We start from the raw sequence: 27,730 nt of genomic DNA, 5'->3' as shown, positions 1-27,730 counted from the left end.
ATTTCGATAACCTGTGTATTACATTCAGCAGCAGCACCATCAGGTCTCAGCTTGTACATTAAAGCAGCCACGGTATGTGCCTCTGCTCTCTCCAGTGCGCGTACCCAAACGCGCATGCGTTACTCCACTTCAGAGGAAAGGGAACGCGCTGTAACAGAGAAAGCGTTCCAGTAAACCGCTATAACTGCCTGCGGACTGCATGCCACTGAGACCCACAGTAAACTACCCTGCGCGATTCTTGTTTCCGTTACATTGTTCAGAGGAGGGATGAGCTTTGATGCTAACGTCACATCACTGCTCCTATCCGTGTGTGCGCGCTGCGGGCTTCACCGCATATTCCTCGTTTTCCCACGCAGGGATTGCCACCCAAAAGCAACGTGAACTTGGTTGCAACATCAGTGTACAGTCCAACAGGCTCGCTCCACGGATTAAACCTCATCTGTCTGGGAGCGCTGCTGGTGCTGGTGAGTAAGACTGTACAAAAGGCTTCCGAGTCAACGTAGAGCAGCAGTTGGTGTGTGGAAGGAGTTCTCTGCAGGCTTGTACTGAGGCACAGTTAAACGTTGATATGTTGTGACTGGTTTTATTGGATCCGTGGTATCAGATTTAATTTGGTTGGCACGTCTCAGTCAGTTTCATTACTCTTATTTTGAGTTGTTCCTTGTTAGGTTTGGTTGTTAGAAGAATGGGATGGAGCCACAACTTGCATGCCTTATGATCAAGAGAGCTTATAACACGTTTTCTCTTTTTCCAACCACAGACAGTGATTTTATTTCCTTTGAATCTAACTTCAGTTCAAGTTGCTCTCTGGCACTGAACCCTGTGCCTCCTGCTTTCCTCTTTGGCACATGTTTCTTGCCAGTGCTGAGAGTGGTGAAAATGATGAGCTGACTTGCAACTATTGTAATTATAGTCATCAAGCAATGTAAATTGTTTTTCATATATCAACCTTGTGTGTTAGGTATTACTACCTACAAGTCAAATTATGCTGCATCAAACAGGATTAGTTTCTGCCTTCCCCTTTATGCAGAGTATTGCAACATTTGTTAGTTTTGTAGTCATTTGTAATCACTGATGTACTGAAAGGGGCTTTGTAATAGTTTTCACATGGCAACTTGAGGCAAACTGGCTGCCTTCCCTGTGCCTCAGTTATTCTGCTATGAAGTGCTCGTCCTTGAATCAGTCAAGATGTGTTAGCACACATCTGCACACTGAAGGTTCATTTCAGGCGAGTTCTATAAACTGTCTTGTGGTGGCTTCATAAAGATAACTGAAAGAACTACCTGTATTATTAGAGTCAAACTTAAGATCACAAAGTGAAAGATCTTTGTAGCTAAATGCAGAATCACACCAACAGTTTTTTATAAAATTATTTAATAGTGGAGTTAGATTACATTTGATCACACTATAGTATAAGAAAGCCTACTGTGAAAATGGAGAGTTGTAGACAAGCTGCAAACCTTGAACTTATATATCATAAAGGTGAGGTAGTCAAAATGAGGTAATTTATGGACTTTTTATCTGAAGGAGAGCTCAAAGTATTATACAAGATTAGATAAACTGGATTCAAACAAACAGCCTGATAGCATAATATTGTACTTTACCCTTCAAGTGGATTTGATCTTTAAACCTGTCTGATCCTGTACCACTGATCTCCACAGCTAGGTTGGTATAATATGGAACATCAACCACAGCTATAAAGTTGCAGAAATTCTGAATACTTTTTATTTTTTACTAATTTTTCATTTATTGACCACAAAAACAGATATTTGTCTTGTGTAATATCAATCTATCGAATATTATCACAGCAAATATTAAGATAAGGTAAGGTAGGGTGGAATTGGTGCCTTTTGGAAACACATCACTGTAATCACAAACCCTAGAAAATGACTTGTCATTGCAAGCAAAAGTAAATAAATGAATAAAGAAATAAAAAGCTCTGCAAATTATCAATATTCATATTTTGTTGAAAAATGATTTAGTTGTTATTTGAACTGCAGCCTTTGCTGACACCGTTTTGGATGAAGATGCATCAAAGGCCCTGAAGATGTCTTTGAGCTTGATTTCATAGGTGTATCCCATTTAATGAGACTAAAACGTTTAAAGGTTTGACCAAAATAGTGTTAAATGTTGAAAACTTGCTTTGTTGATGGATATTACACTATGATAGGTTATAAGGGCCACCTTATAGAAAAAAAGTGAGATTTTGAGATTAAAGTCGCACATTTATGAGAATAAAGTCCAAACCTTAGTCTATGAATAACCATGTTATGTTGAAGGGACAGATCATAAGAGCAGCCTGCAGCTCTCTGAACCAAAGTAAGGAACGTGGAGCATCTTGTGAAATTATTCTTTGGTATAAGTTTCACAAAAATCTCAATGCCTAATCTTTTAGCTCATCAGCAACCAAAGTATCAAGGTTCTGAGTCGATTGTGCAAAGAGCTGAGTCTGTTTTGAAGACGGGCAGGCTAATAGGCAGCAGCCTGGGCACGCTTTTACAACCACTGTTTGTCCTCAGCTGTTGCGTATAACTTCACAAGATGATACATGTTCCTCATTCTAATGCAGGCAGCTGGTTGCTCTTCCAATATCACAGTTTATGTTGTTTTGGAATACAGATAGATTAACCACATCCTGTTGGGACTTCTTCTTTCTCATTAAATTACAGCTTTATTGTCCTAAGATAATGACTTTATTCTCACACATTTTTTCCAGTAAATTTACGATTTTATTCACAAAACAAATAGCTGTAATGTGGCAAATACGATAACAAACACATTCATGTGCTATATAAAATATTAAAAAAATAACCTTATGCTATCTAGATGGATGGATGGATGGATGGACAGATAGACAGACAGAGAGATAGAGCTCTGTTCCTGTACAAATCTTTCATCTGACCGACTGAGTCAGCAGCTCCAACACTGTGCCTGCCTCTGATAGGCTTCAGTACTCCGCTTCAAAACCAGTGGGTGACAACACTGAGGCTGTGTCCTTGTTTTATACACTCTATGTGAGATACCTATTGAAAGGTCCTTCATTTATTCCATTAATAATTTAGAATGAGTGATATAAGAATAGAAAAGTGTACTCAAAGAGAACAGATGATAAACAGGATGATGGTAACTGTTGCTGTCAATAGGACCCACTCCTTATATTTGTCTCAGGAGGCAAACATTGGGTCTTCAATAGACCAGACTGGTTGTTCTAATCCAAAACCTCTCTCACATCTCATAGAAAAAACATCTTCTTAAATGGGGATTCTGGTCTGAGTAAGAGAACTCACCAAGCCACACCTAGTCATGGCTTTTAAAATGGAGAAGAGGAGTAGGCAGTGGTGTAGACAAGGATACAATACATGTAGAGTCACTGTGAGGGTGATTTTTCATTAATATAGAAGTAAAGAATATTTTGTTCATAATACATCTCATCAACTGGACTTCTTCTGTAGAACTCACATTGTCCTCTAAAACACACACACCATCCCAAGGTCAGCACTAAGATCCAAAAGAGGCCTGCTGTTACAGCTCCCACTTTATGAGACACACTTTCAGAGGAATCAGCCAAAGTATTCCTCATGCATGTCTCATTTGAACGCTCACAGTAGCTTTTTTTTGCATTAAATCCCTGATAATACCTCATATACACAACATGAGATAAAACACCCGAGTAAAACTGCAACTAAGACACAATGAGTCAGCTGATTTTAGATGGAAAGACCTGTAAAGCCCAAAGATATGTAACCTTGGTTCAATATGATAATGTGGTCTGTGATGACTAAATGGAAAAGATCAGCAGCTGCCAAAACACATCTTTCATCCAACTAATTATAAACAGATTGATTTCCATTGATAGTGCTTTTGAATACACACATACACACTTAGACAGTGGATTTATAGATACATAACTACGTAGCAAAGCTTTCAAATCTAATCTGGTTGAAGTAGTAAATCTAAATCCTGGACATTTTATTGATCCTTTAGTTACTGATTTTCATTCCAATGCCATTTCAACTGAATCTGCAAGTAACTGAAATACATAAAAGACATAGACAAAAAAGAAGACTGCTGATTTGCTGTTATTATGAAATCCCATCTAAATGTTTCAGTTTTGATGGTCAAAACAGCTCAACTTTAGGGAATGTAAGGTCTCAAGTATTACATGACATGTATTCTTGCTCGCATGAAAAGAAAGTTTTGTGTAGAGTTTATAGACTAACAAGTAACTTACACAAACTAGTTTTTTGGCTGATTCACATTCAGCCAAAACTGGATTCAACAAGTTCTGCCTGTCAGTCATAGATGTTATACATAACAGAGGCATCTTTTCTCTGCTTGAATTTCCGTCTTGTTTGTTTTGACATGTTTTTATGTTGTTTTTTCTTCATGACATGTTTGTCCTCAATGAAAGCTGTGATTGAGCCACCAAGGAAGTTTCTCTCTATGTGTTGCTGTGCAGTGTGTTAAGATCATTGAAGTTCATTCTAAATACACTAGACAGTAACACATAGAGAGACACTTACGTGGTGGATCAATCTTAGTTTTCATTGAGGACAAACATGACGTGCAAACTGACCCCTCAACATTCAGAGTTAACGGGATCATGATGTTGAGGGGGCAGTGCACACTAATGCAAAATCTATTATCTTGACCGCTTATCCCGTTAGGGGTCACGGGGGCTGGAGCCTATCCCAGCTGGCTTCGGGCGTAAGGCAGGGTACACCCTGGACAGGTCACCAACCTATCACAGGGCTCTAATGCAAAATAATATCTACAATTCCTGTTAAATGTGTTCAAAGGAAATTAAATGTTCCTTGAAGACTTTCACTTTCTATATAAACATTGAGGGTAAAAGTAAAATGTCAAGGGCCGCTGGTGGTTATGGTCTATGCGCCCCACATACAGAGGCTATAGCCCTCGTTGCAGAGGTTGCCGGTTCAACTCCCGACCGCGACCATTTCCTTCCTGCATGTTTCCCCCTGCTCTCTAAAACCCACATTTCTTGTCTCTCTACAGCTATCCTATCAATAAAAAATGTAACTTAAAAAAAGAAAAGTAAAATGTCATATAAATAATTATCTGAAGTTAAAGCTGCTGTGAGGAACTTTTGTTTTGTATCGATTCTGGCCCCCCTTGTGGACAAAGTGATGCCTCTTATCTCTTGTCCTATACATGCAAAAGTAATGTTTTCAACAAAAAACCTCATCCTGTTGTCTTTTAACAGTCAACTTTATCAGGCAATGTGATTATTTTCCATGAAAACAGTCAAATAAAGGCTGTTTCTGAAGCAAGATGTCCATCATCTGGTCTGACACCTACCCCCTCAGGGCAGTTTCAGGCATTAAAAATAACAACAGAGAAGGTGCCAGTGTTGCTGCTGATGGTCTTGTTTGCTATTGAAGGTCATAAAGAGGCATCAGTATCATTTTCAGTCTGTTTCTCAGCCAGTTCAAAACTCCTCACAGGGCCTTTAATTTCAGTGACCTGAATAATCTTTAAAAGATAAAAAAGTTTTTCCTTATCAGACTTCTAGTCAACAATTCAGATCTTTGGCTAGCTTGCCAACAAGCTGGTATGTAGGAGAAATGTGCACCAAGATCAAACTCTCTGTGACTGCCTCACCAATACCCTGCAGGGAATCCCAGCATCTCATCCACAGCCCTCCCAGGGCTCCAGAAATTGCTTTTCAAATGCAGTTGTTTTTTTGGAAGCAAAAAAGGCTTGATTAGGCGTGCAAATTCTTTGAAAGCTTCCCCTCATGAAAGCGGTCAAAATGTTACAAATGGGCACCAGATTTAGCTCCTCTGGCTGGATTAAGTTCATGGATTATGTGTTTTAGAGGTGATTTTCTATTGTGAGTAGAGTACACATGTGATTTTCTTTTGAGTGTGTGTCTGTGGTTGACAGAAATCAGCTAGTGGGTGAAAGTTCATTTGAAAAGAATATCATTTTAATCTTCATTATGTTTACATATTAGATTAACCCATTCATAAGGATTTCCCTTCAAGCTTCTTTAGATTATATTAATGACCAAAGAATTGGTTCTCACAGTAATCTGAAAATTTATATCCAATGTAAATTTTAATCATCAATCTGATTGATTTATTGAATAATACAAACACAGACGTTATAGTCTGCTTCCAAGCTACCATATCACAGTGATACTTTAAGTATGAAGCACATATCAAAGTTTGTTGACATTAAGCTGTAATAATTAGCTTAGCTATTTTTCATGTTAGCATATGACTCTTTGTTAGCATGTATTCTTCCTCTGATATAAAGAGAAAAGAGCTTTAACCAGGAAGTCATTGACAGTGTTTTCCCATGAAGTGCTTTTGCAGGAATTACTTCACTTCCACAGCGCTGCCTGACTCATCTTTAATCACTACAGTGTGTGGCTAAGCTCTTTAAGTGGTCTGTCTGCATTACTATCGTGATCCATGGTTAGACTTGCAGCATCGCTTTAGGAACATCTGTGGTAAAGGGCATTTCTGACAGGGCTAAATCTAACCCTGCTGTACTCTGCTGGCCTCTCACATCTTGAGGACTCTTGCCTGTGTCAGTCAGCCGGACAGTGAATCTCCCAGCGTATACAAAGTGCAGCGCTTGACCCTCACTGCTCTCTGGACCAGCCCTCCCTCCGCCCCCCCCTTCCCACACTCACTGTATCACACACAGCCAGCTATTGTGCTGCTCTGATCTCTGTGTTGCCTGTGGTGTCTGTGAGGAGGTCCTGTGCCTTCTGTGCTTCCTGTGATTCACGCTCATGAGAGCTATACAGTGTGTGCAGCTTTTGTAAGTCCCTCATGTTCAGGGGGCTGGGGGTGAACAAGCTGAAGGTAATAGATAGTGTTTTATTCTAGATATTGATGAGAAAAAAAGAGGTTTATAGGGCTGTCTGAAAGGCTGAAACATTTCTTGTACAAGTGATTATTTTACCAGTCACTTTTACAGAGAATAGGAAGAGAGTTTTTGGAAATTGAAAGAAGACCTGCTGACATCTTCCAGAGCCTGAGCTGGCATTCTTTAATTTTGTCTGACCAACCATCCAAATGTCAGACATGTTCAAAATCAAACAGTTTGGAACAGGAACATGCATTTTAAAGCTTTTAGCAGGAAATGATCAAGATTTTTTGATCAAGAAAGTGAAAATCAGCCCTTTTTAAAAAGTTTGATATCTTTTAATCTTTAAATAATAATATACAATGATTATTTCATTTAACCAGCTATGTAAACAAATGAAGGCTGGAAGACAATTAGCCCATTGCGAAGCTGAAGACCAATTTATAATGCCAATATCATGCTGTTGTTCTTTATTTACATTTGATTTAAATTTGATAATACATACATAGAGGAATGCAAATAGTTATGCCATAGATCTTAGAACATGACTGATATTTATGTCAGGTACAATTAAACTGCATTATTTCTATACCAGAAGTTATATTAAACACTAGTCGGGTGTTGTTTTAGATTTATTTTTGCTTTCATTTAGGATGGGGAAAATTTAAGGCAGAAAAAATAACAATAGTGACTGAGGAAATGAATAGAAGGTTTGCTTAATGTAGAATACAGAAAGACAAAAATGTACTTAAGGGGAAGCGCAAGCTAAGCATGGGGAGGTTACCGGTTTCAAGATATGCGGCGATTTATAAAATTCACCATTACAAAACCTTCTGGTCATTGATAATAGGGAACCTCTGTGTCAGCCCCCGACAGTCATTATATGAGGTTGGTGAATGTTCATGTAGAGAAACCGTGAGGTGATGTGCATTAATGTTACCCCACTACGAGCCACAATTAGGTCACATTAGTCCATTGAGCTTTTTGTACAGCTGTTCCTAAGGAGAACAGAGCGTAATAAGCAGCGTGGGAGTACACAGAGAGAAACTGTTGCCCTCAGCTTTTTATTTCAGGGCAATCAGGGTGTTATTTTAGTGTTTCATTAGCTGCCTGTGCTGTTCTGCAAGGTGCTAGTGCTCCTGTTGCAGACAACCAGTCATAAACGAGATGGGACGGGATTGGTCACCCAGCCACACTGAGGAAGCTGCCTGCAGTGTCTGCATACATTATTTTGTTTGAGCCCAGGCATTGGCAGATGTTGATTATTTCAAATGCCTTCAACCAGCACATTTAATCAGCTGACTCCTTAATCAGTATACCTCTAACCAGGACTATGTTAGCATGACATTTCTGTTTTTTTTAAATGTGTGTGAGTGAATGATGCATGTGAAGACATGCAGCATCAAACTCAGGATCACTGTGGCAAACCATATTTCAGCTCCTTGATACAAACAATTATTTAATGATTGTTGAGTGATTCCTTCTCAGGAGTTAATTTCTCTTTAGACTACAGAGATGATATTTTACTTCAAGTCCTCATATAACTCTGCAGACAAGTCAAAGCTTAACAAGTAAATTATGCAGAAATTTGTCAGTTGCTTTAATATGTCACATATTTATTTGTTTTGACTGCAGGTTGAAGCCCAGACTTTTTGCATCTGTAACACGGAGGATTTAATCATTGGCAATGAAAGAAGGAAAAGGTAAGATATTCTGTTGTGACGGTTTTTATGTGAACATGTAGGCGGTGCTTGCGCAGTGCCTTGAAAAAGTCCCTCACATTTCAATACTAAGTTATGTGTTGGTTGTGACACGTTAGGTGAATCTGTTCTAAAGGAGACTACTGGTTGGAAAGGTATGGTTTCTGAGAAATCAAACCGTGACTGCATCAGCACTAGAGCACAATTTATTCTAACAATTTCAATATGCAATATTTTTAGTTAAAAGAATATATCTCATTGTGTACCTTCCAAATAACCAAAGGACATTTAATTTAGGATTTTCCTGATTCTGTCAAAAAACCAAAGAAATATTAAGTTACCGTGTTTATAGACTTTGAAGGGAATATATTCTCACATCTGTCAAGCTCAGGAAATGTTTCAGCATTGTCTCTCAATAACTGACTAAACATAGAGACATCATAAGTGTTTAAAGAAAGAATCAAGCACCACAGAGGAGAGGGAAAAAGGTTAATTTCCCTGTTTCAGAAGAGAAAAAAAATGCATTTGAAGATTGGTCCTCTGCACATTCTTTAGTGTTCCCATCATATCCTAAACAATAACTTAGGAAACAAACACAGCCCGGCCTCATATCCGGCTCAGGATGAAGCATACTCCATTATAACTCAAAGAAACTACACCCTGATACAGGAGGAAACAGAATCATAACATGTCTTCTGTCGACAGGAAGAGGCAGAGTGTCCTTGTGTTGTGGAGTGAAGTCTACTTGGAGTCCCTGTGGTAGTGTTAATCGATCATGTGGTTTCCTCCCCTTGGCTAGCTCCAAGTTTAGGGCGTGCGTGGTGTAAAAGGACATTTACAGCAGTGTTACATTACTGTTGTTGCAATGTAGCAAGTATGAGCAGACATACACATCTCAAAATAGACATTCAGCTGTGCACTCTATTGAATTTAGCTGATCTGCCTGTTCTAAAACTATGCCATGCATGTTCAGTATAGAGCCATTTAGTTCACAGATGGTTCTGTCCTCTGTAGATAATTACTCAGGATGTTTATGGCTAAATTGTATACTGCACATGGAATAGTATGTGTGTGGCCATAAATGCCTTTTAATCTGATCTGAGCTGTTATCTGAGCCATCTGAAGACTGTGCAACTCTGAACACAGGATGCAACGTGTGTTACTCATTTCAGATCCACTTAATCAAATCAGTACTCATCTTCTGTCACTGTCTTTCTCTTCTTCCTTTTTTCTTGACATGTTTTCCTTCTCCTCTCTGTGCTTGCATGTTTTGGTTCTGCCTCACTGCATCAATTTGTTTCTCTACCACTCCCCTCTTCAACCAAATCTGAGGCTCAGCCAATTCAAAGTAACTTACTTGTTTGTGCCTTGCTTGTGTGTGTGTTCACCCCGGACTCAATTAACTGCTGTGTGCTCAATATTTCAGTGGTTCTTCTTTTGAATTCCTTCTCTCAGAAGGGTTGGTTGCTATAAACTCTAGTTAATCATCAAGGAGGTGCTCACAATTGTTGTCTTTTTCCCTCCCTGGACGAATCACCAGGATAACCTCATGCACTGTGTAGACATGAGAGGACCAAGGAGCACCTGAAGATGTCCCAGAAGACAACCAAAAGTAAGCTTGATGGCTGTGGGATGATGAGTGTTTTCTACCACATGTTGTTGGCTATTTGTTATGATTTGTCACTGACGCAGAGCAGATTATTTGAACGCGACTGTCTCTGAGTTGATATCCAGTAAAGCACTAATCTGATCTGTGTGTTATTTCACATGCCATGAAAACGAGAGGATTATGGACCAAAATGATCTTTGCCCCAGATTAATGATCACATTTATTCTTTACTCACAGTTTTTTTTTACTGGGTTACCTGTGCAGAGAAGCACCAGTAACTTTTCATTTGATCTCACTTAAAAATAACCGACAGTCAATGCTTCAGAACGACAACGCATGACAGCACACATTGGGTCACACAATGATAGCCACCTATGCCACACAACAGTCTAAAATTGAATGTCTGTCTTACCCCCAATGGTATCTGTAATACATTATCAAAGGAAAGAATGGATCTGTCTGGATGCTTTTTAAACTTTTGTCCTTTGATTTAAAAAGAGGCCCTGGCTTTTGTACCACGCACAAAGACCCTGTACAATGATTTGTTTTCATCTCAACTCTACAGTGGCAGCTGCATTGAGAGTTTCTGTATTTTGTTTTGCCATTGAGTGTTTGAAATGGGGCCTGTCACTGAAGTCGGTCTCAGTTACAGTAGATTTCTTGTCTCCTTCTTAGAACATTTTTCATTCCTCTCATGGCCATGCGGTTGCTAGACAACCAGGTCCTGTAAGTCACTGTGCCATGACAAGAAATAGTTCCACGCGAACCTCCTGTATCTCCGCAACTTGTTGTTTGTACACATTTGTTTTTCTTTGGAATTAACCGGGAGGATATAAGGTGTTAATTTAGTTGTCTTTGCACTGAGCCAAAATAGCTGTTTCAAGTTTTTGTGCTGAGCTCAGCTAATCAGCTGCTAACGCTGGCTACCTAACTGTACAGATATGAGAATTGTATAAGTTAATTTATAATTTAACTAAGTCTTTTGAAGAAGTGGTAAATCATTTTCTGAATTTCACTGGGTTTTGAATATAATTTGTGTTTTTTAGGGACGTATTAGGGAATTTCCAAAGTGACTACTTTCCTGTTTGTTATAACAGAAATTTTAATTTCAACTCATTGACTGGTCTAAAGTTAATACCAATTCAGGAAACAGTCAAAATTTTGCATTTTTTTTTTTTAGCACAGCTAAAAACAGGATCATAGATAACACTGATAAACAATTTCATATCGGTTTATAGAGTGTGCCTAATGATAGCAGTGCTAGCACCACCAGCTTTGGGTCCTCCTTGCAGGTTAACAGAACAACTTTATCTTCATTTTATGAATCAAAATACGGTCAAACTGTGCAGCTCTGCAAGATTCAATCAGTTTTCTTTGATTACAACCAGACAATGGAGCATCATTTAGGATTATGACAGTAACCGTAACTGCCATGACCAGTGGCGGGTGGCTGCACTACAGCTGAGGTACATAATATTGCAGTTTGGGTCTACTATGATAAAAAAATATCATTAACTTGTTTCTGGTGCCAACTAGTATGTATGTTCCGAAGAACTGGGTTGCCTCTTCCTTTCCATCTATATAAGAAAGAGTTAATTAGAAAGTTTCCTTACATATAGGATTCAAAACGAATATCATCATGTCCACTTTATATAAGGATGTCTTATTTTGTCCAAGTATAGAAACTAATTGAGTTGAAATTGTACGGACATGAAAAATTGAGAAGACGAGCGGTTCTAGGATAATTGAATAAGGCTTTCATTCATTTTTCAGTTATGAAAAACATGTCGGGGGTTTCCAAAACCTTCTCACATCTCCTCTCTTAATTCATTGCTTTGGGTCAAAATCGATCACAATAATTGTCAACTTTAACATGTCATATATTTCGCACATTTTACAGAATTGGATCTCTTTTTTGTGTTTAATGCATCTGATATTTAAATAAGATCACAGTATCCAGGTGGTTATTTTAATTCAAAGGTTTCTCTTTGTTAACCGATAGATTCTGTAATGGGTGGGGCATTCCCTGGAGGCTATGAAGTGTCTCTAAATCCCAGGTGGTGCCCAACGTCATGCTTTTAATATTAATTTCACTCTCATTTTCGGTACCCAGTTTGATTACGAAACTACACCTGACTTTCATGGGTACCTATTCAGTCGTAGTACCTTTTCTTAAAGAAAAACGTTTAGTTCTCATTGATTAGACACGCTTCTGGGTTAATTTCTGTTGTCTTATACCACTCTCACGGTCTTTACAACAAAGGAAACTTGAAACAAAACTGTCCATACAAGCCTCTAACTGCTGAAACTGTATTTGAAATTGAATCATTGTGTCTTTTAAAATAATTGTTTGTTTGCCTCTGTTTTTGTCTTCTTTGACTCCAGCATGGTGCCTTAGGCTTCTCCCAGTTCTCCTGTTCTTCATCTCCTTTATTACATACTACTGCTCCTATGCCATACTTCAGAGGTAATTCCACACACTCTAGCACAGCCGTTTTTTTATTTTCCTCCTTGTTTGCTCTGGTATTGAGGTCACACAATTACAGAAATGCCCATTTCTGGTAAAAAAGATTAGCTCATGAGGTCTGTGCAGAACTGAGTCATTCTTGATCATCTGAGCTGCTGGTCAACTCAATGCTTTACATTTGCTCATTCTTGCATTTTCTAAGTGTTACTGGCACACTGTTTTTATAGATTCAGCAGTAGTGTCATGCCAGCTGTGGTTATTGTCTGTCTTTCAGTTACGGAGGCACCAGCAAGTCTCTGAACAGTAGCAAGTCGCTGTGTGGTGGCTGGCTAACCCAGAAGAAGTGGGAGAGCCTTAACTTTAAGTGAGTAATGGCATGTCTGTGTTTTTTTTTTTAACTGGAGAGAGTGGATAGCCTATTAAGGAAGAGAGGTTTGCCAACAGTTTTATATGAACTTAAGGTGCCAGGCTCCTTTAAAATGGCAGAAGTACTCTTTACTGGTCGTTAAGGACAGGCGAAAAACAGGGCTTAATATTAAAAATGATTTTCCATCTAAATCATGATTACTGTAAGTTTCAGTCACTGAAGTGGAATGTGTATGTGAAATGGTTCAGAGGGAGAGTTAATGTTGGCTAAGTAGTTGGCTTGATAAAGGTTTTTTTAGGGGCAGACAAAAGCTTGTTTGTCCTGCTCAGGTTCTGCCTTGTTAAGTAATCACTGTTCCACAGCCCTGAGCCCCCTCTCATTTATTTTTCCTGCTCTATTATCAGTTTATTCAGCTGTTATTTACTGTTGCTCTTTTTGGGCCCTCTATTCTGTTATACAAAGGGTGACATGGTCCTCATATGTAGTTTGTCCCAATCTTCTTCAACTTCCCCATTTATATCCTCATCTCAGTCAACCTTCCTCCTCCTGTCCTTTGACATTTGACTTTTTTAACAGTCAAAGTTCATGCTTGCTGTGTTAACTATAAAAAGACATGAATTGCATTCCAACATAGTGTTGCCGCTGGTTGTTCTCGGACTTATGCATCACTCATTAGAGTCACACTGAGACCTTCCAGGCAATCATAGTGACATTTCTCTAATTAGTCCCCTCCCTGGAGATTTATCCTGATCTCCTGTGAACAGCTAGCTAGCGCACAAGGGTAAATGTCTCGGAGACTCACCGTCAAAGACAGTAGGTCACAAACAGCTGGAGTGTGCAGCCGGCAAACACAGAAAGGCTATATCTTCACATATTACAACCTGCCATATTTGTCTCACTCCACGGGCTCTATGAATGTTATTGTTTTCTTTTCCCTCTCTTCAGCGCAGAAATGCCAACAGAGTTTTAATGAGGGAAAATTGCTCTTGAATGACATCATGTTCATAGAGAGTTCACTTACAATGAGTCTGGTTTACCTGTTTAATAGATACCAGAACATTTGAGAAAGTGCAAATAAAGCTTTTCCATATGCCAATATGAACAGAGGACTGTTTGGCAGCACAGCTGGTATTGTCCATTGTGTGGTTTTATGGTTGTTACGGCTGAAATTTTTTAAAGTGCTTTGTTCACCCTTAATGCCTTACACCTCATTCATGTCCTCTCTGCTCTTTCAGCCACAAATCCTCTTGTAATATAATTCATCTATGCAGTGAAATTGTGTGCACTCCAGCATTGTTTGTAATTCCTGCTCTGACATTTTCATGCAGCATTAGCCGACAGACAAAGCTCTTTCTGAAACTGGAGGATTTCTTCTGGCGGGAGCATCTGTCTAAGCTGGCATTACCTTATGGCATTAAGGGCAGTGGTATGTTGATTTTGCATGATCCTACATCATCTCTGCCCCGTTTATCAGCTCATGTCTCACATCCCAGTGTTACTGGCTGTTTTTATGATGGTGCATGTTTTATACTTTTTTCATATGTTCACACATTTTAACAGGTGAATGTAACAGCTGAAAAGAAGTCTTTTCTTTTAACGTTCTGTGAATGGCACTATTAAAAGTGTTTTGTTTCTTTTTCAACATTTAACAGCCCCCTTATTTCCTCCCCTCAGAGCTGCTGCTGCTGAAAGTTCTTGCTGTAACTGCAAATTACCAGGTGCCAACCAACATTCAAAAGTAAGAGCGAGCCCACTTAAGCCAAACTGGTGCATAATGTCTAAGCCCTTTTTCCATTAAACACAGGATGAATTGTGAAAAACTATGAACACAGGATTTTGAAAAGTAATAATTTAACCATAGACAGAAATATTTTACCCTGCTTTGTGATTGGACACTTTGTCCCAATGGTACACACCCACATTCTGTTACACAGCTGTAGTCACGCATGAGCCTGTGACTTTAATTTTTAACACTTACTTGTTGTTTCATATAAACATATGACTGTTGCTTTTGCTTTATGATGAGCAAAGGTCAGTTATGTCTCTGGGGAGAATGGCTGTTTCTCACTGATCAAAACTTGAAAAGTCTCGCCTCAACACCCATGGGTGAAGTGTTTGAACGCAAATTAACCACATTGAAACAGCATGCGTGTGTTTGTGTGTGTGTGTGTGTGTGTGTGTGTGTGTGTGTTAATGTGTGTGTGTCCCGTATGTTTGTTTTTTTTTCCACAGACTTGAATGCAGAACCTGTGCAGTAATAGGCAATGGCTTTGCCATTAAGAACAGCTCATTGGGAAGCACCATCAACAAATATGACGTTGTTATTCGGTAAGAAAAAAAGTATATTTATTAGTTTACCACATTGTATTTATTCCATTTTGTTGTTGTTCTATGTATGTATTACTGTTGACTTAAAGGAAAAGAGACAGGGGAAACTTCTGCTTTCGAATCCTGTTACATCATACATTTGTCAAAAAATAACCGTGCTTTATCTTAAACCTTAAAATAGCAAAATAATACTTGGCTCAAACACTTTTCCTAATCACCCATTTTGGAACTTCAAGGGCTGACTAATAGGACTAGAAGCATCACTGGTAAATGACCTGTAAAAGGAAACGTGGTGAAAGCTCCAGTATCAGGATTGAAATCTGAAGTTCCCTTGGCTGTATGCTAATGATGGACAGTAGCCGACTGTGTGACCGTCTGACCCTGACACAGAGCTGTTGTCAAAGTAATTAGCAAGAGTTTGGGTCAAGTGAAGTTCTTCAAAGTAAAAAAAAAGGAGGTTAGTTTATTCAGGGACAAAAGCATTCTGCAAATCTAACTTTACAGCCTTGGAATGAACCCATGCATTCTGAGTTTTTATAAGCCTCTTTCGAACAGCCAGAATTTGGCCGGGCCACAATGCATTTTTCTCCCCCTGTCAACCCCTCCCTTACTCCCACCCTCCTGCCCTCCTGCCCTCCCTCCCTCTTCTCTCAGAAGCTTATCATCCACCGGCCGAGTCGAGTAAGGTTATTGACATTCAGAGTAACAATGCATGCCTGAGACTTCAACGTCATCTGCCTGGTTCTGCCGTAGGAACACGGCTAGACGGTGTCAAAGCATGTCTGGACAAAAGTTTCCAAAGTGCAGGCTTATCATTTCAGAAAAACAAGGTCTCAGTCGTTGTTAGAAAAAATGACTCATGTTGTGGATTTTAGAATATGTCAGGAATATAAAGTAATGAAGCCAATATGTTTTTATGATAGCAGTCTTTTTAAGGACTTTTGTTATATGGGCAGCTCTGGGAAATGATAGATGGGATGTGATGACAAGAGAAGAACCTGGGCTCAATGAAATCCTGGCTGCTGATTTGAGTAGCAAAGTCCTTAAGCTACCTTGATAACACTATTGCATTAAGATATTTACACAAACAAATGTTATCTCAAGATGCTTTAAAAAAAGAGCAGGTCTAGACCGTACTTTATGTTATGTTATAAACAAAGACCCAACAACAAGACAGGATAAGATCCAGTCCCATCTTACAGACCGGACTCAGTCTGATCTCATCTTAATCCACTATGAGCAGAGCACTTTGCAGCATTTAGTAAGTTACAGCTGCAAGGACAAACTTCCTTTAACAGGCAGAAACCTCGAGCAGAACCAGACTCATGTTAGACAGCCATCTGCCTCAACCGTATTAGGGTTGGAAAGAGGGATAGAGGGAGATGTATATTTGTCTCTTAATACAGTTCCTTGTCCCTGTCTCAGGTTGAATGATGCCCCAGTGAAAGGCTATGAGGATGACGTGGGGAACAAAACCACCATGAGGTTCTTCTACCCTGAGTCAGCCTCTTACAACCCTGGACAACACAACGAGCCCAGCACACTCATGGTCCTGGTGCCTTTTAAGCAGCAAGATCTACGGTGGCTTAAAGAGATCCTTTATAATGAGAAGAGGGTACAGGATATGTGTGAGAATACACTCTCTCACACAAACGCACACACTTGCTTGGTCTCTCTCTGTCTCACTTTGTTCCTCTCTTAGTTTCACATAAACACTCCTGAGCTTTTCTCTTCCTGCCCTTGCCACTCATCCAGAGCAAAACAAATACTTAAAAGGTTCTACTTCAGTGATGCCAGTGCCCTTTACATTCAAATGTAGTTTCCATTGGAGACATCCTTCACTCTGTTGCTCCCAGCACCTCCGGCCGCACTCTGCTAATAGTTGCAAGGTCATTACCCTCTAATTTGCACATCGATTTGGTTGCCTCGGGCCGTGAGGGAGTCATAGGTTCAATTGCATCTCTGTCTGTGTAAATGAACTCAGTGTACTAAGCAGGACTGTCTGTCTTTGACTCTACTTTCTGCTCTTCTGTTCCTTTTAGTTCACAACATCCTGTGTTTTATCTTTCCCTGTGTTTATATGTGCATTCCAGGTCAGGAAAGGCTTTTGGAAGCCTCCTCCCCAAATCTGGTTGGGTGACGTCAGCAAAATCAGAGTGCTGGACCCCGTCTTTTTACACCAGACTGCAGACAGACTGCTCCGGATCCCTCTCTATCCCAAGAGTAAACAGGTGAGGCATCACTTCCATTTCACTGGTTTGAAAACCATGACACTGCAGGTGTAGAGATCACAATATCAGAACCAGGATTTTTATTTTAGGTCCACACTAAATTATCCTTCTGTTCTTGAGAAGAAAGTCTTTTGTGGCTTTATTCCTCTGGTGGGGATGCCTCTCCTCTTGTGGTGCTAATTCATTTTGTCCATTCCTGAGATTTCCCACTCGAATCTTCCCTCTTGTTTGTTCCTCTTCTCCCATGCCCTCTTTCTCTTGCCCTTCACTGCCTCCCACATGAATTTTAACAAGGCTGGATGGAGCATCCACTGATTAGCCACAGCTCTTCAAGTGACACATCATGAGCGCTGTGATAAAATGTTTACTGGAAGAGGCACATCTCTTGAAATGTAGCTGGTTCAATAGCAATTTTGTGGATCCAATTACTGCAAAACATGATGAAGATTAGCTTCTGGTCTGCAGTCTGGCATCTCATTACAAGATAAGCTACTCATGTCTTTCAAGCCGCACAGTAACTCGCTGCAATATAATTGACTTTTGAAGGAAAGCCAAAATATTGTGTAAATTTCAACCAGATGCTGTGTTTTAAGAAAATTTAAAGCTCCCCGTGCTCCTTCTCTGCAAGGCTCTTCATTGTTTTATTCTCTGGAGAAAGTCCAGATTTTGTGACAGTCAGTTTTTTTCAGGATATCAGGATTTAGCTGATCTTCATTAAGCAGGAAAAGTGAAATTTGTCTTAAAGTAAAGATGAAAACAAACTCAAAAGAAACAGAAAGTCCACTTTGAGCACAACAAAAAAGTGAAAACCCAAACACAAGCTAACTTTTGAGATTATGGCTGAAGAGTAGTGATTGTGCAATAAGAAAATGATGCATTACATTTTTTTTCTAAGTACGTTGATCTGTTTTTGTTTCACAAACTGGCCTTCAACTCCCTTTGACTGAGGCAATTTAATTTTGACCCCCCCCCCCCCCTGCTATTCAAATTGGACTATTACTCATCTGGAGTGGAGCTCTAACTGGTCCATTGCATCCCTCCTGCCAAGTGGGACTTGTGTGTTTGGTGGGGATTGTCTCTGACGTGGGTGCTAGCCAAGTTTTGTTTTGGTTCTGCTTGTTCCCCTCTCCTGAGCCCTTTTGTTGTAGAGTCAGGGGGGAGAGAGGGGTGTTACCCTTTTGGACTGCAGTAAAAACACAACTGGCTGGTGCATGAGAAGATTGAGCAGTGGGAAGGCAGCGATCCTACAGGCGATCAGCGGGCTCACCCATCAGGAGCTCTGCACCATCTGCTCAGACTGGAGATGATGCAGGGAGGAAGATTGTGGGCTGGAGGAGGAAGATTTTAGGGATATGTTGATAGGGAGAGAAGGGGGTCCTCAGTTGGTTACATTTGGTGTGAAATATATACAAAATAACTCTCATTATTCAAGGCTTTACAAATGTAAGAGAGCAACTTCTTCCATAGTCTATCTTAAGGTGGTTTAGCCTCAGTCTTCTTTTTTTCAGAGGTTTGGTATTTCCTCATACTTTCAAAATCCACAAGAGGTGCCTTTTTTTAAAGAAGGAATTGAGAATGTAGACCTCCTCTTTGCAGGCACGCCACCCTCCCTCAGATAATGATCCTGCCAGATAGACTAGGACCCCCTCAAACACACACACACACACACACACACACACACACACACACACACACACACACACACACACACACACACACACACACACACACACACACACACACAGATGCATAAGCACAGGTACAAACTCATAATCCTGCACGTGTAACCACTTTCCCCTCCTTGACCGTTTAATCTTTCTTTTATGCATTGGACACACACATAACTCTTACGTTCACACCCGTCTCCCTCGTGCTGAGCTCCTGCAGGTCTGGCTTGCAGGAATGACAGTATGCAGCCCCCCTCACCGCCCTTGCTCACCAAGGCTCCATGGGCCTGCGTCCAAACTATGTGCTGGGTCGCTGCAGAGCTATGGTGTTCGCCTGTGAGCTGGCGACCACATGAGGCTAATACACACAAAATGTCAGCTGTGGCCAATTGTGGGGTGCTCATTAGATACTGAATCATAGAAAAAAAAATAGCAACTTGATCATGTATACTGTTTTAGGGGGAGGAGGAACATAGGAAATAGGTTGGTTTTCAGCTTCCTTGTGAAGTGTATCATGGTGAGATTGTCTCCTGTATGCTGCTCCGCTTTGGACAGATTGTTCTGTTTGGATATTTAACCGTGAGTTCATTGAAGCACACAACACAGAAAACACAAACTTTTAATTTACACATATCTGTCTAAATATAAACATCTAAAAAAAAGTATGAGCAAGGCTGAAAGTACTAGTTCAGGCCTTGATGTGTTTTAGCCTTTTTCCTGTCTGTGTGTTAAAAACAAATCAACACCCAGCAGTTTGATAGCTCAGTGTAGCATGAGACTTGAGGAAACAGCAGGCCTGGCTCTGTCTAAAGGTAACATCATCTGCCTACCAACTGTAGCTTGAGGGCTGCCAGACTACCAAGGGGAGACTTGAGGAAGTCACAGCCTTCAGCCAAGAACTAGTCCCATATGTCCAGTATAACTACAACTGGTGACTGATGGATTGATTCTTTGGGAAATAATAAGCAAATGTGTTAAATTATGACGTTTTGAAGTTTACACTGTGGTTTACTCTTGTTTTTGGTCTAAGCTAAGTTAATGGGGAGACAACAGTGATGGACTCTTTGTAAGCTGTTTTTTGAATATTGTTTCACAGTTGGTGTCTGAAATCAAAAATATAGTATTAAAGCTAGGGTTGGTAGTCACGGAAAACTAGCATGAATTTGAATGTAACATTTCCTCAGGACTCTGTCTAACCCCTCCCCATCTTCCCTCGGAGCTCCTCCAAAACGACGCCCCTGCTCACATACACGAGTGCCACTGATTCGCGACCATATGATCGTGACTGATTCAAAACCGGTCTTCATCACATCATTTGTGTTTTGCACTACGTCAACTCATGTCTACCTCAGCGGTAAGAAAACACCAAACATTATCATAGTGAAAGTTAAAAACACAAACAAACATGAAATGTACGCGCAAGAGGCGGGCAGAACGGCAGGACAGGATTTGATTGGTTTCATAAATTGGATCCTAATGGCAGGGATTGGTTGATGTTTTCCCAGGTTTACTCCGGCTGTAGATAGCGGCTTTTTTTGGCTCTTTTTTAAGAACATATTATGTATTGATTACCATCGGGACATAAAGATAATTTTAACCAGTATAACAAAAAGAGTATCTAAATCTGACTACCAACCCCAGCTTTAAGATTGTTTATTTATTTAAAGGGACAGTGCATATTAATTAGCATTTCAGCATAGTACCCATGTAAATATGCCAGAGTTAGACATAAGGCATAATTTTCATCTGTTGACCCCGGCAGGTCAAAACAGAGTTCATAACAAAAGATAAAGATGGAAACAATACACCATGATAGCATGACAATGAAAACACAATATATCACAAGAGCATCAGATATACAAAAATCACTAACATGAATGATGCTATCAGAAACACTGGTCAGTTCACAAAAGATCTCGAGTTACGGTACAAATCAATGTTCTAGGCAATCAGTAAACCCCAGTAAATGGAGATATTGGAGGCTAGAGTCGGGAAATACTGGTGCGTGCAGTAGAAACGTCCTTGCTGACAGGACTCTCACAGAGGAAAGCTGATGATAACATGGAAAGTGGTACAGAAGAGAGACATGAATAGGCTGTTTGGTGAGAGTGCAGCATTCTGCAGAGCGATGGAAAGAAAAGGCTCCTTCTATCTCCTGGTCACATGGAAGTGATTCTTCTTGCCCCTGTGGACATGGAAAATCATTGACAGAGTCATATGGGAAATGGCAAACAACACAGGCAATTATCTGTGTACTGTAAGACTCTGCCAGGGACAACACAACAAACATGTCTCCTCTCATTAAATCTCACATTAGTTTTATTTCTCAAGTGATGCCAGCGGGGTCAGATAATGTCCCTCTGTGTTTTTGTTTCCAGCGCAGGCAGATCACAAGTGACAGGCAGATGAAAAAGAAGGTGGCGATATGTATCTTAGCACAGAGAAATCTGCTGTGTTGAGCCACACAGAATATTGCTGTTTTCATATGTAAAGAAAATAAGGGTTTTGATGTAGAGTTTAATGGAGATAGAGATAGCACGTAAGAAATCTAATCTTATATGTATCGCACCAACTATAAACGTTGGCAGGTTTATTTTTTAACAACCTTTTATCCCCACTGTACCATGACCCCTGACACAGCCTTTATTGATCACTTCTGCATTCTCCAGATGTCATGAACTGAACAGATGCAGCATCAGTGTTGACGTATATCCAGGAGCATTTAGCAGTGACTCAGACTCAGTTTAACCCATGTGTAGAGACCATGAACTTACAGGAGCAGAACTGTGAGCAGAGAAAGCAAACATTTCAAAACAATGACGAATGCCTGACTGCTTTCAATCAGCCAGCGTAGGGATTTAATTTGGATAATACTTGACACTCATTTGGTTTTGGTTAGAATGCTAACTTGCAGATTTTTCAATGATATTCATCCTCGAGGGTCAAAAGTGCATCAGAGCAGTAAAGATGACTTTAAAATTAATTTATTGACTGTTGTATAATTATACCATTATTAAAGGGCAGTACAGAGATGTCAGGAAACAAGGGACTAGTGAGAGCTGTACTAAACAACATGCAGCTGATTTCTAGGCTGGATTTGAAGAAGAGATGTTGAAGTTTGTCGCCAGTGCTTAAAAATGAATGAACTCAGTTTTGTAGATAATACATTTTTGTACCTGTGCATATTATTGACATTTTGATTTTGTTCAAGGTATTCGTGATATAGAAAAGATAAGCTAAACCTTTATTTGTCCAACAATGGGGAAATTTTGTGTTAAAGCTGCAAAGTGGAAAGTGCAAACAATAAAGAGCATTAAAAAATAGTAATTATTAAGAATTTGAATATCTTCAGAAAAATATGTCCAGAACTAAATAAGTACATTTGCAGTATATTTACAGAACCAATAATACAAGTAAGAACTAGCACATGGGTAAAGATGTATTGCACATTTGTAGGATTGAGATGAATTGAAGTGATAATTGCTCATTCATAAATAGATTGTGTCTTGTGTCCATTTTGGTGAGAGTGTTTATCGTTGATTATAAAGTAGGACCACTGCAGGAAGGAAAGACCTGCAGTATCTCTCCGTGAGACACCCAGGGAAGGACCCTGTCACTGAACAAGCTCTCCAGTGTTGTTAGGGTCTCCTGCAAGGGGAAGGACCCACATATTTGCTGACTAGTCATTGATTTCCATGAAGGGATAGCTGGTTCTCAGTAAGATATTTCTGGGGGAATAGCAAAACGTTTACATCACAGTGTACACATGCACTGGATGATGCTGTCAACCTAATAGCAGTAAAGTAGCAACCAACACACACACGCAGAAGGTTTTACTGAATGAAACTTCTCAAGAACAAAACAGGGGTTTTGAGTTAACTTAGACTCGTATACGAATTATCCAGTAAGGACAGAGCAATATGTGCTGTTTAATCTTGTGCTGCTGTAAAAAGAAACAGAAAACTCCAGAGTGTTTTTCCTTTGTTTCTTCTTCCCTGATATTCAAATCCACAAAAACAGTTTGTGCTCCAACTTTGAACAAAACTGTGTCAGTGAGCACACTGACTCTATGCCAAGTAAGCAACATTCGTTGGAAGTTATGAAATCTCCAAAGAAGAACACTGTGAAGTCCTGTTGATCAGAGACATCATGTGGGAAATCACTGTGGAGTTGTTAGTCACTGGCATCATGAGAGCTATTCTTCAGAAGAAGTCGTAATACGCTTGTGACGAAGCTGCTGGAAAGCAGCCACAGTGCAGGGTGAGGCTGGCTGATGTTTCTTACTCCTCTGTCATCAACCAAGCTCTTGTCAATATCTTTTGAGTTTCTGCTCTGCAAGCAGCTCACAAGATGTTAAATGAATACGTTGCATAATGTTAATTTTGCAGATGCTATTACCGAATAGAGTCAAACAAGAGTTAACAAGCTCTGAAGAAACAACTGCTAATAAGAGACTGCTCGCATGTCGTAAGCTTTGGAGGTTTCACAACAGTTATTGGATGGTGTCCTGCACTCAGAAAGTTTGTGTTGATAAAGTACAAGAGAAGGTCAGAGGCAGAATTGTATGTTGCCCTCTACTACCACCTAGTGTTGAAATCAGAGGCTGCATTTAAGTCAGTTGTACCTGAATAGAGCAGAATATAGATTTTTCATACACAACAGAAGCATTTGCGGCTTCACATAAATGCTCACTGCCTTAATTTTATACACAAAGCCTACCAAATGTATGATGCATATAAAGATGAGTGTGTGTATATATGATGTGTATATATATATTGCTAAGTTTCGTTTCTTTCAACAGCCAGTGCATCCTACCACGGGTATCCTTGCTGTGTTCGTCGCTCTCAACTACTGTGATGTGGTCCATGTTGCTGGGTTTGGATACCCAAACTCAAGGAGCCAAAAGCAGCCTATCCATTACTATGGAAAAGACAACATGATGTCTATGAAAGTGGGTAGCAGTCTTCTATACCACCACAAATATAACCTGTGTACTCACATGTATGCTGGAGAAGTATTTCTACCCCCTGCTTTCTCTCTCTGCAGAATTCCTACCATGACCTCAATCAAGAAGCAGAAGCCTTAAAAAGACTGGAGGATTCAGGAGCCATTCTTTACCTGCACTCACGCCCACATTGATGATACACACACTTGATCAGTCAATTAAACCCAAAAAACTGGTTGAACATCAAATCCAATTTCAGCTCTGTTTCGGGTCCCTTTGATCCAGATCAGAGCTGAGTGTGCCTTCTGCGTTGGGATCCAAGACATCTTGCTGGTGCGTTCAGTTACACTTTTTGACATGAGTGGCACAGGTGTAGATATCAAGAATGTCCTCACGAGCACCTTAATATTTCCTTAGATTTGTCAAGTAGAATGAGTTCTGGAAATCTGGCTCGGCACTTTGGATGACATGAAAAAGTTTATAACAACTTTAAAAGTTGCAGAAAGTGTAATTACTATTTATGGTGAAACCATGTGTCTGTCATGAACCCTGTTCTGGAAAACAAGTCATGATAAACTTTGCTGGATTTTGGATCATTTTAATGCACAAATGTTGCTTTTTGAGCCCAACAGAGGATACAACTGCCACGTCTAATGAATGGAACATTTCACAGCTCAGCTCTTTTTTTTTCACTACGTCCAGACATTTCACGAATATCACTGAGCTGTAAACTTAATCAACGTGGATTATTTCTTGCTGCATACACATCAACATGATGCACATTTCTTTCTTTTTTTTAGTTCTATCAAGCCAAAATATTCTTGCTGTTGAACATAAATCTGATTCACGACTAAGATGTATGTCACAGGTCATGGGGACTTTTTAAAAACTTCACTTTAAATGTGCTTTTGTTGAAATGGAAATCACCTGATCACAATCCTGATGTACACACTTAGCTGGAGAAACATCACTTTACTTTTATGATTCCTGGACTGGAAATACTTCTTGTATTTTGCTCATTTGTGTTGTTTTGTTTTGTTTTGTTTTTTAATTTATTTAATCATTTTTTTCTGAAACAAACAATACTGGTAACTGGTACCACTGGATATTTTTTAATGTACAGAATTTGAATACATTTTTAATTACGCTGAATTTGAATTGGTTCCATTGGAGTTTTGTTAAAAGTCATATTTTTGCCAATTTTTTCCTCTTAATGAACAGGTTCATGTACTCACATATAGACATCATTATGCTTTATTGAGTTAGATGACCGTAACAAATCTGCATTATGTTAATTTTGCATTTATTTTGATATCACTGTCTTTCACCACTAGATGGCAGAGAGCATCTACAGCGTTCACTTCACACAGCATATACTTTACTGCACTGCACATGGTGCATTCATGCAGCAGCCCATCTTAAAGTGCCTGGGGTTAATGTAACAGCACATGTGCTAGGAACACATGTACAGTGTGGACATCTGGAAGACCAGAAAACTACACAACACTAATTCACATTGACTAACATACATTTGCCCCCAGAGACAGATGTTAATGATGGTTTCTACTCACTGTACACTGCTATATATTAGGTTGGTATGAATAGAGTTGTGTACTTAGCATGTTTAAACTAGACTTATTCGTGGTAAGATGTTAGCAGAGACAGGGTTCAGATCATGAGCCGAGATCTGAGTGAAAGGTGACTTTCGATGAGCTGTCAATCACAAGACTGGCAGTAAAGACTGTAATACTTCTAATTCAGCTACAATTGCTAACTAATTCAGTAATAGCAGGAGCTTCCTTAATGTGCCACATTCAGCAAAATCTGTGAATTTTTTTCTAAATCTCAAGTGAGTTACTCCATACAGTGTTGAATATTTGAATAGTGATGCCAACCTTCTTCTCAAGGTCAGACTGTACAAGAAGTACCTTTGTATGGTAAGATATGCTGGTCTTTGCTACTGTTATAGAACCCAACTGCAAGTCTATGACAGGAGGTTTTTTAACACTAACTTCTAATCCTACCATTCTACATTAGCTCAGCTGTGTGTTCTGTACTGTTTAAATCTGTGTGCTCTGCCTGCATAGTGCTGATACGAACGTTTGCAGCAGGGTAGAGACCACAATCAAACGCCTACTCTCATTTTCAGTTAACTATAATTGTCAGTTGTTGGTGCTAACTGATTGTCTTGCCACTGAAACTCAATCTGACAGACAACAAAACTTCCTTTTCATCCAATTTAAAGCTTATCATTTCAGCTCTGAGAGCCACCCATTATGTGTGGAGAGAGCATTGTTTCGTACTGTAACACCATCCCCTCTACCCCCTCCTCGTGCACTCAAATATATTTTAAAAGCACCCTAATACCGGTTCCACATGTTTCTCCTCAGGTGTACCAACACCTTAAGCATCTCACCTGTATTGTGTCTTCAAAATGTTCCACTATTTATTTTAGAGGAAGAGACGGACTGATGGTATGCGTTTGTTTTCCCAACAGAACAGGGGGATTGGCAAAGAAAGCGTCCTTCCATGTCATACATGACAGGCTGTGTTCACTTCCCTTACACAACAGGGAGTTACATAATTAAACAGGATTTGTGTGAATCTGCGGGCTGTTGATATGACAACTTGAAATCAGGTCAGACTTTTCAGCTGAAGGTATAAGCACACCTTTGAACCCCCAAGTCCTGAGTGGGCTTTAGTATGCTACATGAGCTAACACACAGCATGTACATACCAGTATGTTATCCCTGGCAATGATCACACGAGATAGCAACTGAATCCAATAAGCCCACTTGAGCATGTTATCATGACCAAATGCGCCCAAAGCTGCACTAAACAATAAGGTTCATTTGAAATGCATAGCTTTGAACTTTCAGGCACACCCTCAGTGCGCCGTGAACCCAAATGCATTGGGTTTAATTTTACATTGCTGCAGTGTCATAGAAAAATACATGTTCCATGATGATTTCTGTGTTAGTGCAGTCTCAAACAGACAGAGGGCTTTGACCGTGTGATCGTTATAACAGTGTATCTCATTACACCATCTGCTTGTATCACAGCGTTCTCAGCCTGCCAGTGCAACATCTTACTTTAGAGCAGTTGTTTTCTTTTCAGAAATCGAGTCCCTCTGATGGATCATGTGATGATGTGTCAGTCTCGGCACATCAAGGTGTTGTGTATCTAATAGTTTGTTTTTCATTCTGTGACAGGTGGAAAAACAAAATGCAGTAAATGTGGAGAACACACACACACACAAACAAACAAACAAACACAAGCACACATTTCAAAGTGCAAAAAGAAAGTCAAGAGCTGGGACATTTTATTTCAGGTGCCATAAAGTAAAAGAGCGGGAGCCACTGCTGATGTTTCTTCCTACCTTGAGTCATGGACTGGATGTTTTTGGATGTACACCTGAGAAGACACCTGAGGCCTCTATTTTTCTCAGCATTGTTAAAATAAAACGAAGACACACAATGTGGCTCTATGGTGTGTCTGTGTAAGTAGCCCAGCGGACAGTTTGTGTGGGAAGAGGCAGAAGAGGTGCAGTATGCAGCCAGCTACCTAGAGAGA

General features: G+C 39.8%; 1 protein-coding gene across 1 annotated transcript; it reads left to right on the top strand.

Moving 5' to 3' along the window:
* The first annotated feature begins 90 nt into the window (after nt 1-90).
* Nucleotides 91-27,634, top strand: st3gal4 (ST3 beta-galactoside alpha-2,3-sialyltransferase 4). The gene is made up of 12 exons (XM_034701515.1): nt 91-464; nt 8,479-8,546; nt 10,084-10,155; nt 12,538-12,619; nt 12,894-12,983; nt 14,315-14,412; nt 14,661-14,724; nt 15,219-15,314; nt 16,740-16,929; nt 17,408-17,545; nt 24,014-24,163; nt 24,259-27,634. Exons 3-12 carry the CDS (start codon nt 10,134-10,136, stop codon nt 24,349-24,351), a joined length of 1,023 nt encoding a protein of 340 aa, XP_034557406.1. The 5' UTR covers nt 91-464; nt 8,479-8,546; nt 10,084-10,133; the 3' UTR covers nt 24,352-27,634.
* Nucleotides 27,635-27,730: the final 96 nt, after the last annotated feature.

Source organism: Notolabrus celidotus, chromosome 14, assembly GCF_009762535.1.
Source record: "Notolabrus celidotus isolate fNotCel1 chromosome 14, fNotCel1.pri, whole genome shotgun sequence".
Taxonomy (NCBI): Eukaryota; Metazoa; Chordata; class Actinopteri; order Labriformes; family Labridae; genus Notolabrus; species Notolabrus celidotus.
Note: the sequence above shows the minus strand (reverse complement) of the source record. Positions and strands in the feature narration are given on the sequence as shown.